Source organism: Myxocyprinus asiaticus, chromosome 5 (genome assembly GCF_019703515.2).
Source record: "Myxocyprinus asiaticus isolate MX2 ecotype Aquarium Trade chromosome 5, UBuf_Myxa_2, whole genome shotgun sequence".
Classification (NCBI taxonomy): Eukaryota; Metazoa; Chordata; class Actinopteri; order Cypriniformes; family Catostomidae; genus Myxocyprinus; species Myxocyprinus asiaticus.
This window is the reverse complement of record NC_059348.1, coordinates 33,474,554-33,494,793: the sequence shown is the minus strand read 5'-3', so window position 1 is coordinate 33,494,793 and position 20,240 is coordinate 33,474,554. Positions and strand designations below refer to the sequence as shown.

Below are 20,240 nucleotides of genomic sequence, written 5' to 3'. Positions count from 1 at the left end.
GGACTTTGAAGAGGACACCTTCTGCTAGGTGAGATGCCCTAATCTGAAATGCAGTAGTAAGTGAGAAAACAGACCACACTTGTGCATCTGAAATGGATTCAGTACATGCATGTTTCATCCACCAGAATAAACGGTTGAGCATTTTGAGTTGAATAGCCTGGCATCAGACTTAATGATATTTCATTAACTACATTTGAGGAGATGTTTATATGGCATCTTTACTTATTTTCATTTAGCAGATGCTTTTAAACCAATATACTAACAGTACTTTAATTGCAGCGATTGTCTCTCTGGAAATGACTGGGGTTAAGTGTCTAACTCAAAGACTCAATGTTAACACATCAGGATTGTTATGACAGTAACTCTTCAGATCTAACTGGCTGTCAACAGGGACAATGCTGGGATTTCATCCTTAGGGAGGAATTTTTCTTGCTTTTAGTGTGACAGATTATAAAGTTTTAATACACCAATTAAAATTGCATATGTGTGTCAGCAGATGTATATCAGTAATGGTGGCATATTTGGTTGAGTGATTTGGTTGACAGATTTGTAGGGGAAACAAGATGAAAGACGGGGGGCTAAAGCCCCCATAAATAGGGTTTAGAATTGCCAATGGTAACACACAATCTTTGGGTCTGTTGTAAAACTTAGTGAGCTGCCTCGCTGTCTCCTGCCTACATTGGCAGCTGTTTTCTATGGCAGCATCCTTACTGAAATTATGCCCCTTAAGAGACCGATTTTGAATGCTCTAAATAGGCGGCAGCTCCACGCATCATTCAAATAGCGCTCCTCATGTGCAGTGCATAAGAGACTCGACTCACAACTGATTTCAATACAGGTGAATCAAGAGAAACGACGCGATCCTCTAATGAGCCTAAAAATGCACGCACTCACACATTTTGGGTGAAATCGTGTTTGTGTCATATTAAACTGTTACTTATTGATACTTTTCAGTATTGAATGGATTATAAGTATATTTATAATCTAAATTTCTCTCACTTCGTCAGCTATCTGGGACCACATACCCAGGGAAGGACACATAAGATGCTATCTTAAAATTTGGCCAAAACAAGAAATCTTAAGAGGCAGCATAATTAAGATAGCTACCCTTTGGAACAGCCTTCGCGTCGGGAGCGCTCCTATGATGTCTTAAAATGCTGCCCCCGGAGGACATTCACAAGGTTTTGGAACAGACCCCTTGTGTTAGCAGCCAAGTTTTTAAACCATTAATCTACCAAGACTACCACCCAGATTATACAAGCGGTGAAGAGTGGAAGTGGAAAGGGGAGTGGAGTGGTGTGATTTTGCCATGGAGAAAGAAGCTATTTTTTAAAGTCAGTGCATCTGTGCTCTTGCTCACTCCAGAATCATTCCAATACCACTCTGCATGTCCCTCATATCTGTACAAAAATTGCGTGTATATGTTTTCACTTCATCTTGGGCCCTGACATTCATGATATAAAAAAATACACTGTATATATTGAAAGAACTTTACAGTAATTGTGTGTGCAAATTTTGCTATAGAGTAAACATTATGAGAGCAGGGATTCAGGGAGCAATTGTCTAATTTACTACTGCATCAAGTTGCATTCACACTGGATTCCCACACCTTTTGACTGAAGAATTTCCATGATTATTGGATAAGGATTATTAAAAATCATTTTATAGAGATTAAAAGAGCCATTTGTGGCCAATGAAATATGTTCCAGCTGAACTGGAAAAATGTACATTTATTATAGAAATGTCTGTGACTTTTTCCATGACCTTGAAATCATAAATGTAAAATTCCCTGATATTTCCAGGTTTTTCATGACAATGGGAAACTTGATTCACAAATAGTCGGAATGTGCTGCTAATGAGCCCGGTTTGGAGCAGCCATGTTTCATTGCACATACCCTGAAAGCAGCCAGGATTATACGAGTGACCTTCTCTTTGACGGACTCCTGGAGGATGTCGGAGAGCGCAGGTACCACGTTGTAGCGGCGCAGCTGTTCGCAGAGTTGAGGGCTGAAGGCCAGAAGCCACACGCAGAAGATCATCTGGTACTGCAACTGGAAGCCACACTTGTTGCTCAGCACTGCCGTGAGGCTGAAATATGTATCGGAAAAAAACAGTCAGAGTTACCAAACAGAAGGGCATCTCACTCCTAATGGTCTGCAGAGAGGATGCTCTTCACTAAGTTAGTCCTGATGGTTTGATGCATGAGATGGGGGATAAAAATGAGAGCCAACATTTTTGTGATGTATAATGAGACCATTACATGAAAGAATGTTTACTTGTGAGGCAAGAAAAGAAAATTATCTTCAGAGAAGCCTCATTATCTTTTTTTTTTACTCTTGTCTGTACATTACAAAACAAAAGAAACAATATGATCACAGGACTAAAACCTGGTAGGACAATGAAAAATGCTTTCTTGTTCTCTAAGATTTATCCTTCACAGGAACCGTGTGTGGAAAATACACTACATGGCCAAAAGTATGTCAAAACCCCCTTTTAATTAATGGGTCCCTTAGGCCTCTTAATTCAAGTAAAACTCACCTTTTTGCTAAGGTATAAAATGACATTTTAGAGAATAGTGTGCTTCCAACTCCTTGGCAACAGTTTTGGGAGGGCCCCTTTTGCCACTGTGTCCAAAATGAGGAAAATAAAGAAAAGATTTACTGAGTCTGGTGTGGAAGAACTATAATGGCCCAGACCTGAACCCTGCTGAACACCTTAGGGATGAATTAGAATGCAGACTGCAAGCTGGGCCCCATCCCTAAACACCAGTACCTAACCTCAATGCTGCTCTTGCATCTGAACAGGGGCAAAACCCTGAGAGCCATGTTCCAACATCTACTGGAAAGCCACTCAGAATGAAAGCTGTTTGGGTGGACCAACTACCTATTAATGTCATTGGTTTTGAAATTAAATGTTCAACAAGCACATATAGGTGTGGTGTTTGAGTGTCCACATACTTTTGGCCATACAGTGCCAAACAGTGCATAATCCACAGATGTCCACCATGTGTACTATTGAGTGTTGGAGGGCAAGTAACTAAAAGTAGCGATGCTTGCTTACTAATTGAACTACATTTTCCAGTCAGCTATTTTCAAAACAGTGTAGCTTTTCCAGTAACAAGCTACTTTTTCCAATAAGTAATGGTGTTGCACAAACAAATGCTACACCTCTGTTTTAAATGTCACATTTTTGCACATACAACTTTACTGCCTACTGACAATATTCTACTGACAATAATCAGTCGCACTCTCCTTAACTGTCCTCATAGGTAACGTGGGAAAGTCCGAAGCAAGTGAATCGGTTTATCCTAAACAGTTATCTCTCTTGTAGCATAGGAAAATGCAATTCATTATAGTGAATTGGTTTGTAATTAATTCCAGTGAATTGGTGTGTCCTAAACGATACTCTCTTATGCAGAGGTTGTGCTGGAAAAAAATCTTTATACGTCACTCTGACAGACTGAGTTGTAAAATTTGTAAAAGTTATACTTGTTTTAACTTCATAAACTACATTCAGGTGCGCAGCATCCATTATAATGGCATATACTGTATCTATGACAGTGGATAGGCTTAAATTATATATTTTCTGACTCCCCAAACCCGAGTCTGGTGAAACCAATGAGTTCTTAGGTGAAAGTCAATCAACTGCTGCACTAAAACAAGATTTTGAAACTTTAACATCCATTTGGAATTTTTGAAAATGCACATACTTATACACATACATTCCATGTCTGATATCAATATTAAGTGTCACAGATGAAAAGCACACACATCTCTGAAGATCTAATGCAGGTACTCCTCTAAAATAACTGACAATTGTGCTCTAAACGTAATGTTAAAAAAAAGCCTCGTTCACATTGCAAACGACATTGTCGCTTGGTGTCGCTAGACTCTGCGATCTGTGTCGCTGGTGGGCATTCCTGTCACTTTAATGTTATTGGTGGACTGAAATTTTAACTTCTCCATCTTGACTGCACCCGACTCCAGTATCTCACACTCACAGCAGACGTGTGATGTGAGCTTCACTGACTTCACTCTCATTGGTAGTCACTCCTGAATGTCGCTCGTCATATGCATAATGTTAACCTTTCCTCAACTTTGTCTTGTCGTTCGCCATGGCGACCTCTGTCACCAACGGTCACTGTTGCTCATGTTGCCGGAAGTCGCTATGCTCTCATTGAAAATTAATGGAATCGTGTCGTCGCTGGTATGAACGGAGCATTAGATTAAATGCAAGTAATTGGCTCTCATTTTTTATTACACTTTTTTTGCGCTTTATTATAATAAAGTAACACACTAATCATGCAGTAACACATTAATGTAATAACTCATGTACAGTATGCAATCATTAATTAAGAGACCCTCTCCTCAAAATCCGAACACAATTGGTCAAAAGAGATGCATATATCCAGGTGTTAATGGTGATGGCACCTATTAATATACATCTTAATACTACCAGGCAATAAACAGGGCACACACACACACAGCCTGAGTGTGTGTATGAGAGACAGTGAACTTAAAACTGATGCACTAGGTTAAAATGTTTTTCTTTTGTTTTTTACTTAGCCTTTGAAATTATCCATCATGGTTAAAAATAAAAATTTAAAAAAAGGGAAATGGAGATTTTTGGTTAACACAACCCCTGCTCTTATGTAGCATTAGTGAATTGGTTTGTTCTAAATCAATTCTTTATCACATATGTCAAATTGGAAAGTCCGATTCACTCTGGTGAATCAGTTTGTTTGGATGGTTTATGTAAATGAACAGATTAAAAAAAACACAGTTTCGAGTCCCTGAAGCCTGCGTCATTTTTTATAGGGACAAAATGAGCTCAATACTGCTGTTCATTACTATGTTTTTGTTATATAAATTAGCTTCTATATTTCTAAATTCTTTTTAGGCTATTTATTCAATGTCAATTTTTCTGTTCAAATTTAATGTTGTCACCCTCAGTGTGATTGTTCATTTAAAAACCCTTAATGTTTTTGATTGCAGTTTGTTTTGACTGTAGTTTAACTACTTTAAATAATGAGTAGCTTGTACAGTTGTGCTCAAAAGTTTGCATACCCTGGCAGAAATTGTGAAATTTTGGCACTGATTTTGAAAATATGACTGATCATGCAAAAAAACTGTCTTTTATTTAAGGATAGTATTCATATGAAGCCATGTATTATCACATAGTTGTTTGGCTCCTTTTTAAATCATAATGATAACAGAAATCACCCAAATGGCCCTGATCAAAAGTACCCTTGAATGTTTGGCCTTGTTACAGACACACGAGGTGACACACACAGGATTAAATGGCAATTAAAGGTTAATTTCCCACACCTGTGGCTTTTTAAATTGCAATTAGTGTCTGTGTATAAATAGTCAATGAGTTTGTTAGCTCTCACGTGGATGCACTGAGCAGGCTAGATACTGAGCCATGGGGAGCAGAAAAGAACTGTCAAAAGACCTGCGTAACAAGGTAATGGAACTTTATAAAGATGGAAAAGGATATAAAAAGATATCCAAAGCCTTGAAAATGCCAGTCAGTACTGTTCAATCACTTATTAAGAAGTGGAAAATTCGGGGATCTCTTGATACCAAGCCAAGGTCAGGTAGACCAAGAAAGATTTCAGCCACAACGGCCAGAAGAATTGTTCGGGATACAAAGAAAAACCCACAGGTAACCTCAGGAGAAATACAGGCTGCTCTGGAAAAAGACGGTGTGGTTGATTCAAGGAGCACAATATGATGATACTTGAACAAAAATAAGCTGCATGGTCGAGTTACTAGAAAGAAGCCAATGCCACAAAAAAGCCCGGTTACAATATGCCCGACAACACCTTGACACGCCTCACAGCTTCTGGCACACTGTAATTTGGAGTGACGAGACCAAAATAGAGCTTTATGGTCACAACCATAAGTGCTATGTTTGGAGAGGGGTCAACAAGGCCTATAGTGAAAAGAATACCATCCCCACTGTGAAGCATGGCAGTGGCTCACTGATGTTTTGGGGGTGTGTGAGCTCTAAAGGCATGGGGAATCTTGTGAAAATTGATGGCAAGATGAATGCAGCATGTTATCAGAAAATACTGGCAGACAATTTGCATTCTTCTGCATGAAAACTGCGCATGGGACGCTCTTGGACTTTCCAGCATGACAATGACGCAAAGCACAAGGCCAAGTTGACCCTCCAGTGGTTACAGCAGAAAAAGGTGAAGGTTCTGGAGTGGCCATCACAGTCTCCTGACCTTAATATCATCGAGCCACTCTGGGGAGATTTCAAACGTGCGGTTCATGCAAGACGACCAAAGACTTTGCATGACCTGGAGGCAATTTGACAAGACGAATGGGCAGCTATACCACCTGCAAGAATTTGGGGCCTCACAGACAACTATTACAAAAGACTGCACGCTGTCATTGATGCTAAAGGGGGAAATATACAGTATTAAGAACTAAGGGTATGAAGACTTTTGAACAGGGGTCATTTCATTTTTTTCTTTGTTGCCATGTTTTGTTTTATGATTGTGCAATTCTGTTATAACCTACAGTTGAATATGTATCCCATAAGAAATAAAATAAATGTGTTTTGCCTGCTCACTCATGTTTTCTTTAGAAATGGTACATATATTACCAATTCTCCAAGGGTATGCAAACTTTTGAGCACAACTGTAGATTGGAAAACCACACTTTTAAAAATAGCTCCAAAACTGGTAATATTATCCAAAACATAAACTACTCATTAGTGGGATAGTGTGAAAAAAACTGAATATTACCAGTTCACTCCGTCGGCCTCCACCCAGGCGAATCTGTATTCATTCACTCTGAGCATCAGCTGCAGGCAACCGGCAACGCACTGAACGTACTGCGAGCTCTGTGCGGGTCCAAACAAAAATACACATTCACAAAACACACAAACAAACAAATTAGCATGCACACAAACACAAAGAATGACACGATTAGAACACTAAGAACAGAATAGTTCAGAGAAGCAGGAAAATGCATGCATGAAACAACAAGCCTGTCCTTTCTGGGAAGTAGCAAAGAAACATGATGAAACTAGGCTGCTCAAGCAGCATTTACACTCTTATTACTTCTGCATTCACTAATGCACGTGCAGTCAGATTCTGACTTTGAGAACGCCTTTGGGTAACATGCTGGATCAAAGAGATAATCCCACAATGCAGCAGAGAGAAAGCAGCAGCCTTGAAACCTGGACAGAGTGAGTGAGTCAGAGAGATGTTAGAAGAGAGGTGGCTAAGAGGAAAAAACAGACTCGCTCATTAACTGGGGAAGATGATGCTGCAGATCAGCACCATAAAAGCAGAGTGGTCCAGAGAATAGAAGAGACAAAGAGATAGGTCATGAGTAATAGCAAATTGGAGATGTTTTAACAGCTATGAGAGGAAACTGAATTAAAATTTGTGGGCCGCTTGCATCACACCAGCAGATTCCGACTTGGTGACACAAGGGAGATGAAAGAAAAATAGATTCTTTCAAATGAACTCTAAAGAGCACAAAAAGAAATGAAAGAGGAAGATTGCTACAGAGCAAGACAAAGGCCTTCTGGTGGTCTTTTTAATCTATCAAGTCTAGTGGTGTGTCTTCAAAAAAGGAAAAAGCAAAACCCAGCAGAAATATTGGATTATGTACAACCACTTCCAAGATAGGAAAGAAATCGTAATAAAAACGCTTTTAAAAAAGTGCTTTACTATGTATTAATACGCAGGGAAAAGTAAACATTTTCTAAGTGGATATGAATGGAAAAAAGCAGTGGAGAAATCTAAAAAAGAGAGGGTGAAGATCTCTGCCTCTGAAAGGTGAAGGAGGCTCATTCACCTAGCTGCACATCCACCTTCTTCATGACATACTCACTTCACTGGGGGAGATGGTCCCTATTCCAGGTTCTGCACCTGTACCATGTAGTTTCTATCAAAAAACAAAAACAAAAAACAAAAACAAAAAAAGATAGGAAGAAAAAAATCTGTGATTTTGGGCCTCTTGTTGAAGCAGCATTGAGCAGTGAGCTCAGACAATGATAGCAGGAATATAAATGACTCCTGTACATGTGGAGTCAATGAGACAGCTTGTTCATGACATTCAATCATCTCGAATTATGTGGGAGAATAGCCCTGAATTAATTTCGGTCACAGCTGCACTGCAAAATCAAATGCTTGAAGAAACAAAAGGTTAAATGTTATATGACTCAAAATATTTGCGGCATCTAAAGAAAAGCAGAAACAAAATTAAATTGCCATTTATTGTCATTTGGCTTAGCAAGGACAACTTTTATAAATAATTTTCAAGGAATAGTTCACCCAAAAATGAAAGTTCTCATCATTTACTCACCCTCATGTCATCCCAGATGTGTATGACTTTCTTTCATCTGCTGAACTCAAATGAAGATTTTAAGATGAATCTCTCAGCTCTTTTGGTCCATACAATGCAAGTGAATGAGTGCCAAAATCACATAAGTCAGCATAAAAATAATCCATAAGACTCCAGTGGTTAAATCAATGCCTTCAGAAGAGGTGTTGGTGAGAAACAGTTTACTTTCACAATTTTCTCCTTGTGTTTTTGGTGATTAAAATTCTTCATGCTTACTGCCCCCTACTGGGTAGAGTGAATAATTTCAAGCAAAAAAATGACTTCATTATTGATCTGTTTCTCACCCACATCTATCATATCACTTCTAAAAATATGGATTAAAACACTGGAGTCATATGGATTACTTTTATGATGCCTTTATTTGCTTTTTGGTGTGTCAAAATTTTGGCACCCATTCACTTGCATTGTATTGACCTACAGAGCTGAAATATTCATAATTTGTGTCCAACAGAAGACAGTCATACACATCTGGGATAGCATGAGAGTGAGTAAATGATGAGGGAATTTTCATTTTTTGGTGAACTATCCCTTTAAGACCTCATGAAATCACATGCAAGCAAATTGTTTTCCCCACGCTGACGTATTTCCTATTTAAGTATATGAGGAACATATCAAAGGGCTTGTACCTTTTTTTTAAAATAGCCAACAGCCTTTAGTTTAAGTCAGAGCCATGAACATGATATGCCCCTTGCTAGTAGTCAGGAGATGGAGTAAAAGACAGGGACATTCTCATTTTAGAGTGCATTTTCCAGGATAAAATGAGTGCAAGCAAGAGTCAACTTTTAGGAAAACATTTGCATACAGATGACCTCAAAGCTAACAAACATAGATTAAAAGACACAAAACTCCAACTCTGATTTCATGGTGTCTTTAAAATGTTTATTCATAGCCATCTCTGCTCAGATATAATGAAACAAATTTATGTAGTGCACTCTGAATGTTCTAATAAAACAAAATGCTCTGGGAGTGGTCATCTATTTATGGTTTTCAAAACACAAATTTTTGCAGAGGGCCTTCATGCTAAAATATGATCTGCATGAAAAAGGCAACATCCTACATAATTTGTAGGGGAACTGATAATGAAGCTAGACTTTTTATCGTCACATGATCTATAAGCAGATAAATCCAATGCAAGCCAGAGGCCACTGTATGATTAAAGATGCACAATGTAAGACATTCATCAATATTAATCACCAAGTAAAAGCCTCCTTCATTCCACAGTAACATATGCTGCGTTTCCATCAACAGGCTGAACTCTTCGCAAAACCATGCCGATGCCGATCCAGGCCAGCTGGTGCAGTTTTGGTTCCTTTTTCCACTGTGGTGCGGAGAAATCAGGAGACTGTACGTAACAGATCCATGTGTTGGCAACGACATGAGAGGTAAACATTGAAGCAAGTGCGCTATGGAGGATGATCACATATTCCAGTTTTAAGGACTGCTGTTCCCCAGGTTTTTACTCTGCTAAAGCATAGAAAAGACATGTCCCATTTCACAAAAAGGAAAGCTGAGAGAAAAAGGTGAGAGGTTTACCACCATTTGCTGAGGGCTTGTGTATGCCACCAGATACAGAGAAAGGTAAAAGTTCCCAGCTCAAAAGAATATTTATTGACAAAATATTATATAAGAATATGAAAATATGAGAATATATTTATATATTTTGAGTTTTAATGAGATAGTAATCTTCTTCCCTGACGAAAAAGGTGTTTTTCAAAATAAATATAGGCTATACTATTTAAACCATCATAATAAAATAATGAAGATACACTAAACTTACACTATATTTTATAAATTTTTTATTAACTTTCCCCAAATATTAGTGAACTTGGTAAGTTAGAAACAACTAAAAGCACTATAAGTTACCATGACGTTGGCAAATTGACAATCGTGAGTTGCCACGTTACCATGTACTAAAGCCATTCCACCAGTACGGTTGAGTATGGTTAGCTAACTGTGCTGAGAATTCTGGGCCAAGAACGGTTTATAATCGTGCCGTGCCGAACCGTGCTCATGTGGATATTCTACCCTCTGTACAGTGCTCAGAACCATTTGGCCCAATGGTGGAAAAGCAGCTATAGTAGTTTGAGCATTTTCAAAATTTCAGCTTTGAAATGTAGACATTAATAGGTGAAGTGAGAAAATTTTTAATTACAAAAAAATACTTTGTTAATAGTTAAATACTTTCTTGAATTCCAAGTTTAAGAGATTAAGTAAAAAAAAAAGAAAAGTGTAAACACTGTGGCGCTATCAAACTATTGGCAATTGGCCAATGCAATGAGTTTTGGGTGCGACTATCTGTTTGTCGGACTAATGACATACGGGGGCAGTGTTCATGAAACCTGTTTGAAACTGACATTATTTTTTACAATTTACACACAATAGTTAAGTAATTTCTTTCTAAAAATCTCCCCCTTTGACCAGCCCTAGCCAGTACGTGGTGATATGCACGAAAAATGTGAACCGCCAAAAAACAAATGAAGTGTAAGTGAAAATATATTACTAAAAAATGACTTAAATATTGACCTGTTTCTCACCCACACCTATCATATCGCTTCTAAAGATATACTCTGTAAACCCTAATGTTGTCGTAACTGGAAAAATCAAATTAAACAAGTAATTAAACATTACTTGAAATATCAAGTTTTGGGCTCATAACTTAATTATCCAAGTTCTTTGGACTTATTTATTTTTATTTGTTTTAAATCCATAGACTTAAGGTTTTAAGTGTAAAAAACTCAAACTTTGGAGTACAAAATTGAAGCTATGGGAAATACCCACAATGCCTTGCATGTGAATTATTTATAAAAAATATTGTATACAATTATAAAGTTGAAAACATTTAAATAGCAAATCTGAGTTGTCTACTTGCATTTAGTTACCTTAACTTAAATAGTTAAGTAATTCTATATGAACACCAAGTTAAGTGAACTTAATTACACATTAAGTTTTTTTACTTGATTACTCAATTCAATTGAGGAAACGAGTTTACTCAGTAAATTAAGTAGTCAACTCATTAAGGTTATCAGTGCAGATTTAATGCTGGCTTTATGTGTTTTTTTTTGTAGATTCAAAATTCTGGCCTCCATTCACTTACATTGTAAGGACCTACAGAGCTGAGATATTTTTCTAAAAAAAATTTAATTTGTGTTCTGCAGAAGAAAGAAAGTCATACCTATCTGGGATGGCACGAGAGTGAGTAAATGATGAGAGCATTATAATTTTTGGGTGAACTGTTCCTTATAGTTTGAAGTCTCCATATTCATTTTCCTGTCTTCATCGTTTTCCAATGCGGTTATGGAAAGTCTTGAAAGTCTTTGTTTTCTGTGGAGGAAAACGTTTTTCTAGTATGGATGAGAAGCGAAAACAAGGCGAAATTAATGTGTTTTCAAATGAAAATGTAGTAGATGTGGCCTAAAGTATTTTATCTATCATTCAATGAATGATTAATGGATCATTTAAATGCTTTATAAAACATTAATAGTTCTAACAAATATATTTTCTGCCACATAGCCTGAAATCATTCTGTTTTTGTTCAATCTCATCTTTTCACTTTGGCATCAAGTCAAGCCAACCAATGCAGTCCTTTTTCAAGGTTACACGGCTGATGAGTGTATCACTCTGTCCTTCACTAATACTTGAAAATGTACTCGAAGATCATATTCAAAGACAAATGAGAAACATACTGAACGTGTCAGGACAAAAAAGTGGGCAGTCCTCTGTAATTAAATCATCAAAATGTCCTTGATTTCTTACTCCCATGTACCCAGAAATTCACAAGGAACATTACAGATAAACTTTTTTCAGTACAAGCAAACCTAGTCAGCCTCTCTCCTGCTGGCTACTAACCCCAAATAAAAGAAAGATTTTCAATTATTGACACAACCATCAAATCTTTGATATAATCCAAACATTTGCCCCATTATTGCTACTGCATGTAAATGGAGTTTTATTAAACTTTCTTAAATGTGGATTTTGTGAAATACAAGTTCTCAAGAAGAACAAGTTTGAAAACTAGATAAAATTGTTAAGAAAATGAAGTTTTTCCAAATTCCAAATTGTGCTGTTTTAAGGGTGTGTTTAATAAAGACAATAAAAACATATTGTTTGTGTGTTATTTGTTTAAGCAGTCTGTGTATATCTATTGTGACCTAGTTAAAGATCAGATAAAATTTTATGACTTTATGAAGAAATCCACAGTAAATATGAGGGTTCACATACTTTTTCCTGCATCTGTATACATGCACAGGCTTGGCTTTTACACTGATATACAATGCATATCAACACTGAAAGGGAATAGTGGGGCATAGTGAAAAAATATTATAACTCAAAAACATAATACAAGATGTTTCACCAATTTTCCAAAGCAAGTAATAACACCTAGAGTATACTGTGTTGAACTGGAGCATCATAGATTTTCTTTTAAAACGTAAAGAGGTCTTTGTTTGGTTCCATCACAAGGAAGGTCAACCCCTGGTTCCCCTGTGCTGGTGGTAAATGATTTAAGCAACACTTATCACCACTGTGCCCTTGAGCAAATCCTTTAATTTGTATCTGTGACTGGACTGCTGTAGCAGAGCTACCTGGGCAGTGAGGAAAGTAACTCATTCAACGATCAGGAGGGTACACGTTCAGTCGTGCTTTAGGCAGTTCTCTGCTCATTCCTGTTCTTGTGTGCCCCCCCCACCCACCCCATAGGGCATTGGACTTAGAGTCGGAGGACCGGGGTTCAAGTCCATCCATAATCTCAAGACAAAATGTGACTTAAAAGAGTCATAGATGTGGCACGAAATTATGTGGATGGTTCAGAAAATTAGATTTTTAATTTTGCTTCTGCATTTTAAAACTAATGGTTAGGTTGAGGCATTGATAAGGTAAGGATGTCTTTTTAACATCTCATTTATATTTTAAAACACTAATGGTTAGGTTTCGGCATTGATTTGGTAAGGGTGCCTTTTTTAAACGTCCACTATTGGTTAGGTTCAGGCAAAAGTTTTACATTAGGGAGGTGTGTTTTAAAAACATTAATCTAAAATTCACCTTGTCTGAATACGACACCATTTTACTTGCTTTTAGCACCCCCAGCTGGACATTTCACTGGAAACTTGCAGCCAAACGTGTTATACAGCACATACATTTTGAATTGAAAAAATGTTGTCATGTTCACGTAAATTTCATGAGATCAGGCTGAAATAAACAGAAATAATTCAATTGAACCTGTTAATGACTACTGACTAAATAACAAAAATAAAAATGGGCAAATAAAAAGTGCAAAGCACCACATGCAAGTAAAAATTGCCTTATAAATAAATAAAAATGGTAGTTGCTTGTCTTTGCCATTTGGAACGCAGTCTGAGTTCGAAAACACATTAATTATGAACTGCAACATAAATTCTTTAAATCAAACTGTGAAAATAACAGTCTGATACTTGTTTATCATCTAACAAAAACATTCAACTCCATGAAAACTTTTAAATCAAATTTATAATCAGAAGTTTATCTAAGATGCCTAGGACATCTAGGATTTTTCTCCAAAACTTGTGTGACTACACATGCATGTAATATTCCTTGTATCAAGCCACCAAAACGGAAATATGCGCAACAAAAATCACAATATGAATTTATGAGTTGCAGTTTCACGGAGAAACAGAGATGGGCTCATCTTGTATAAAATGCTGTGAGTGACACAATGACCTCATTGTTTGTTATAAATATTCAAGGAAGAAAATACTTAATAAATACATTGCCATAAGGCAAAATAATTTTTGATAACAATAAAGCCAAATATACTTATTTTGGCAGTAAGAAATGCTTATGGCCATTAAATTCACTATCAATTCACTTGCCATTGGCAAATGACACCAAAAATTAAATTTTGGACCATGCTTCTTGTATAAAAGGGATTTAAGAAAAACTGCCTCCAAAGCAAGAGAGATTTTTAAAAGAAACAGCATATGGTCAGTGCTTTGACACATCACAAATTATTTTATGTCCTTCCTTGCCTTTCACACTCCAGAGAATGCAAGAGGAATGAAAACAAGAAGAAAGTGATGGCATCTTTTGAAGTTATATTGAGTCGAAAATTTACATTACAGGGCATGGAGGCAACACTGGTAATGCACAAAAAGCAAGAAACAGTATTCAGGGTTCGTACAGCTTTTTAAGAATGAAATTCAAGCATTTTACAAGCATTTTCAAGGTACCTTAATCATCTTTTTCAAGCACCTTGAAGCTTTAAATTTTATCCAAATCTAAATGCAACCTGACAAAAATGCAAGGATAAAAAGTATCCTCTGTGATTTCAAACACTGCACAATTTAGGGCTGGGCAGTGTGGCGATATTCAGTATATCGTGGGGACAGAATAAAATGTCAACCGGGAGAGCGAGCCTCAGGTTTAAATTACTTTACATTCCGAAAGAAAATGAGGAAGAGCTTGTTAATAAAATGCTTCGCTCTCCGTGTTGTGTAATGGACCCTCAGCTAAAAGCCCTGTTGCTCTTAATAGTGTCGCTGATGCCATCAAGCTTTCCTACCAACTTAGCGTGATATTAAATTACTTGTATCGTGACACAGAATTTTGGTCATATCATCCACCCCTTGCCCAATCTATAAAAATCTAAGTTTCAAGAATTCCTTTAAACCCACAGACAGCTAAGATTGGAATCCTTAATATGATTACAACCAAAGTCTCCAACCAGTTAACTATAGGGCGTGAATTACCATGGGGGAAAACAAATCATGTAGTTAATTTCCATGTGGAAAATGAAAAGAAATATCAAATAGATTATGCTATTTTTAAAGAAAGTTTGTGTGGGTATTGATTTTTTTTTTTATTACTTCAAATCAAAGCAAAAATTCTACAACTGATATTTAGTCCACAGCATTTGAATAAAGGCTAAAAGAAGACTGCTTTGAAAAATACAAGCTATTCAGTGACAAGATATGAGATGCATGTGGAATTTCACATCTGCAGCAGAAATAAATTTTGTGTGCTGGGATTGTTTAAAATGTATACATTTTACCAGTATAAAATGTGACCGCAATTATCAGACTGATTTGAAGAATATGATGTAATTATGAATATTATGGGTGATTTCAGCTGTTCTGACAGCTAAAATATAAAATAGGGATAATTGTATAGCTAGGCTGGGGCACACATTCAACAAGGCCTTAGAACACGCAACACTGCTTATCAAACATGATTTCTGCAAGTTTAAAATAATCAAGTCATGTTCTCCACTTAATGAGTTCATGGAAGAATAATATTCATCACACATATAAAGTTGTGTTAATCATATTAAAATTGGTAAATTGACCAACATATAAATACATAGCCGATGAATAAACTACCTACAAATTATATTTAATGATTTAATGTAAAACTTCATGCAGGGACGTCAGTGATAAACTAAAAAAGTGTAGTACAATAGTAATATTTCTATCGTAATTTCATTACATTCACACAGCATTGGTCCTATTAAACCCTCAAGCCTTTTTTATGGTAAACTGAAGACATTTGTATTTCTTGCATAGTTTCTTTTTTTTTAAAACATACTCCTCATTTACAGCGTGGTGATGCCACCTCCTCCTCTTCTGTACCCCAGCATCACGTTATTACAAGAATATTTTGAATAACGTTTAAATAAAGTGATTTCGTAGCACACTGCATTCTCAATGCATGTTTTAAGAAAAAAGCACCGTGCACTAATAGCAAACCAAACTCAGAACACTCCCGAGATGGATGGCGTTTGTGTGGGCTGTTTGCTGTTTGCGAGCTGTTGAGACAACTGGAAACACAGAGGCCATGCTGGACAATGTTAATCCAGACTATAAGTACTGTACAATTATTTAATGAAATTACTGCCTTTTGGGGGTTTAATGAATCGCACTGGTTCATAACACAATTACGATTTTATTTTGATTAACTGTACAGCCCTACATTTAACATATTTAATTTATTATGTAGCCTACATTGACTTTCTGCCCATCTTTTTAAGTATCCTTGTGATACCACATATTGATTGTAAATTATTCCAAAGTAAATTCAAGTTTTAACGAAATCTTTGTCTCAGCTTATACCTTTAGAATATCTTAGTGCTGATAATTGCAAAAATCCATTGACGTCTTTTTTTTTTTTTTTTTTTTTTTTTTGCCGCACTTAGAAGAATGATTTCCTTGAGATATTTTATGTCTCCTCTTCCAGCCAGTTGTCATTGAAACGGCACTCAGGCATGTTGATGGAAGCAGGAGAAGCAGGTATAATAATTTCTTTGATGCCAATCTATTACAGTGGAGACATGCAGTACTCCCGTGTGTGCACGACATCAAAGCAAGATACGGAGCAGCGCACGTGCGCACCCGCACTCACTAGGCACCACAAACATAAAGACTGTATAACATCTATTTGAAATTCGAAATCATTTTTGATTTTTTATAACTTTCAACAATCTAAGGAAAACTCAAGCACTTTCAAGGAATATATTCAAAATTCAAGCATATTTCAAACCTTGAAAACCTAACTGTGAAAATCAAGCATTTTACAAACTTTCAAGACTCTGTACGAACCCTGAGTACTGTTTGTTCTGTGAGTGAGAGTGGAAGCAGATGTGTTTTGGATAAGGTAAAGAAAAGAAGGATGAGACACATTCTTTGGATTAATCTAACAAATAATGGCCTGCTGAGAAAAAGACAAAGCTATTCTTTTTTATACAAGAACATGTTTAAAAACTTAATTTAAAACAACGTGTCAAGGTAATTACAAGGTAGTATGCAACTATTCCTGAAGCACTTCCGGTATCATTAACGGATCCTTTAAATAAGACTGTGAGTTAACAAATTTTCCTCAAATAATGTCAAACGTATACCTGAAGTGACTTATCCAGACATGTTGCTGATACTGAGCATCTACATGAGAAAGTCAATGAAATTGTATCGTAGTTTAGATGCTCACAATTATTTCCTTAGCAGGGAGATCGGGAATATTGGATTGCCCCTATTACAATCAATGAAGCTGTTCAGTGAAGCTGTTCAGTGAAGCTGTCTGCATGACCTGTGGACAAGGTAAGGATTTATTTTTTGTGTTCCTAATTTGTAAGTCGTTTAGGACAAAAGCGTCTGCTAAATGACTAAATGTAATAGTAAATAACTTGCACAGCTTCATTCATTATAATGGAAGTCATCAATAGTCAATGTGATGGTGGGGGCGTGGTCGAGCGCTGGCTTGTGAATGGAGAGTGAGATCAGGAGATGAGAATGGTAAGGATCATCACCTGTCAGTGATTGTCTCTAACAGGTGTTTGTCACTGCAGTGAGAGCTGGAGACGGATTTAAGGGCCACACCCCGAGACCATGACGTTTACGAGGAACAATATATTTCCGCTGAAAAGCATGGACTTTGAGTTGTCAAAAATAAATAATACCTCTGAGTTGGATTCGCTGTCTCTCACTTCCTCCTTTCACCTCATGAGAAACTGTTAGTCACTTTTACAGATCTACCTCTCAAATGTATAATTATTTTACATAAATGTCATTCACCAACCAGAGAGACAGAGTGCTACAGTTGTTAGTTCTGCATGTATCCAGCATCTCGCTTCACTGAAGTGGTTCATGCGTCCATTTTCCTTTGCTTTTTCTGAGATTTAAAAACTTTAATTTCTGTTAGTTCCAAGCATCCATGGAGCATCCAGCCACCAAACAAGACGGCCCAATGACATTTTATGAAAATTGTGTTAGCGTTAGTAATGTTAATCGTGTTAAAGTCACTATAGATGAAGCGCCTCCCCCTGTTGTTTTGAATGTGGGTGTGTTCCATTCCGAAGTGATTGTCCCTATGTCTTTCGAAGACTTTACCATCCACTCTGAGAGTTCTGAAAGGCTAAAAGGTGTGGGGCTCAAAAATAAGGGTAATTCAGAACTCACGTTTTAAGTCATTTTTATTGGAAATGCTGTTTGAAGCGATCTTACAGCATGACTATAATGATTGTTCTCTCTTCAAAGTGCCCTTCGGAGGGTGACTTATGCCGTTTGGAATGCAGTCCGAGTTCGAAAACTAGCAGGAATTGTTCAAGGAACAAAAAGAAGTCACCTCCTTAAACCATCTTGAAATGGTAACAAGAACAGTGTTCCAATACAGCTCTACAAAATTAAATGTAGTATGTAAATACACAGTACCATGAACAATGTAAAATAAAGTGTGACCAAAAATTTTCAATCTTAATTAAAAATCTTAATTGGTTGGACAGAGAAGCTCTGATGAATTTAGAATGAAATCTCCTCATGTTTTCTACCTGAGTGCTGAGTTGGGTCTTAATCCAGTTGAAGTAGTAGTTCAGGTCGCTGCCCTCCATCAAGTCACGTCCCCAGGCAGCCAGCTTGGCTATGATCCTCGCAGCCTGAGGGGAAAAAGAGAAATGTTGTGCCAATGCCTCTAAAAATGTATTTCTGTTATACGTGATTTCCAAACAGCTCTTTTCTGCAATTCATAAGGACTGGCAAGAGCCTTTTTCTTTGTTGTATAATGATACTGTGAAACAATAAAGACATTTCAACCAAAGCAACAAATGAGAAATACTAGGCTACAACAAAAGCAATTCATCCTAAGCAGACAGTAGTATTAGAAGTGCTGCAAAGTTAACAATTTGGCAAGAAAAATACAATGAGATGAAAGGGCTGTTCACACTGACAGTGAATTTATTACTGGAGATAAAATACAGCATACTGTCTGGTTGCACTACTGTTATGGGTGAGTTGCACAACTGACATCCTATTTTCATTCAAACAAATCAGTATTGTTGTCACTAAAAAATACAATTTTGGAGGGAAAATGATTTATATATAAGTTGCAGCAATGCATAATGCATCTTTTCATGAACAAGCTGAACAATCCATGAACCAAACTCATGTAAAATGCCAACAATTTCTGACACGTTCTTATTTTTAATTATATATTTTATTCAATTCTATCCCTGTATGTGGACAGAGACAAATCACATGTAATGGGGAAATTGCTTACAGCTACTTTTAAGTTCATCTTGTCAAAACTTGACCAAAGTGCACTCAAAAAAATATTTTAGCATATTTTTAAGATTTACGCATTTTGACTTCATAACAAAATTCCATCAAATTGAACTGTGTAATTTTTAACTAAATTAAATTAATAAAACTTAAAATGTTTAGGTTTTTTTATTTTATTTTGTTGAAGATTACTCAATTAAATTTGATGGAATTTTGTTCTGAAAAAGAAATGCGTAATTCGTAAAAATATATTCTTTAGTGTGTCTCACACAATAATGACTCTAAGACTTTATATATATATTAAAGTTTAATTTTCTGTTAAAGCATGATTTTGTGTAAAGCTGCTTTGAAACAATGTGTGTTGTGAAAAGTACTATACAAATAAAAATGACTTGACTTGACTCACTGAAGACGCATCACATGTGCTCCAGTGTCTTCATTCCCACTGGTAACCGCTGCATTGATTTACAGCTTATTTGCACAACATAAAAATTTTCTCCATTTTGTCGTGTTGCTGGACACACCCACATCGCATTACTAAAGGTCTACAACTCTTATTGATAATGAGTGAAAATGACTTCTGGTTGCTTTGTCAGTGTGAACAACATAGTAACAGTAAACAGTAGAAAGTGGAGAATTCTTATACTGTAACAGTTTAGTAAGGACTATAGATGATGATTTGTCAAAGATGTGTGTAGCCTAGCGGTTAGCACACGTTATAACACAGAGCTGACATGCTCATATGGGTGAAGTGAGTTTGAATCCCACTAATAAGATTTCCCGATCCAGTTGCCCATTACTTCCTGTCCTATCTCTATTTCCCTCTAATTATAAGTGGCAAAAGGCCACAAGTCAA

At 36.7% G+C, this 20,240-nt stretch overlaps 1 protein-coding gene across 2 annotated transcripts in view; it reads right to left on the bottom strand.

The window, feature by feature from the left end:
- Positions 1–20,240, bottom strand: part of LOC127440325 (V-type proton ATPase subunit H) — a 57,994-nt gene that overhangs the window by 25,460 nt on the left and 12,294 nt on the right. Inside the window, exons 6-9 of one of the 2 annotated variants that reach the window (XM_051696852.1) lie at positions 18,658–18,762; positions 7,860–7,913; positions 6,761–6,858; positions 1,896–2,088 (exon numbers count right to left, since the gene is read on the bottom strand). In XM_051696852.1, coding sequence (XP_051552812.1) covers positions 1,896–2,088; positions 6,761–6,858; positions 7,860–7,913; positions 18,658–18,762 — 450 coding nt within the window. The remainder of the gene's footprint in view (positions 1–1,895; positions 2,089–6,760; positions 6,859–7,859; positions 7,914–18,657; positions 18,763–20,240) is intronic. The other variant, XM_051696853.1, reaches the window with a different exon arrangement.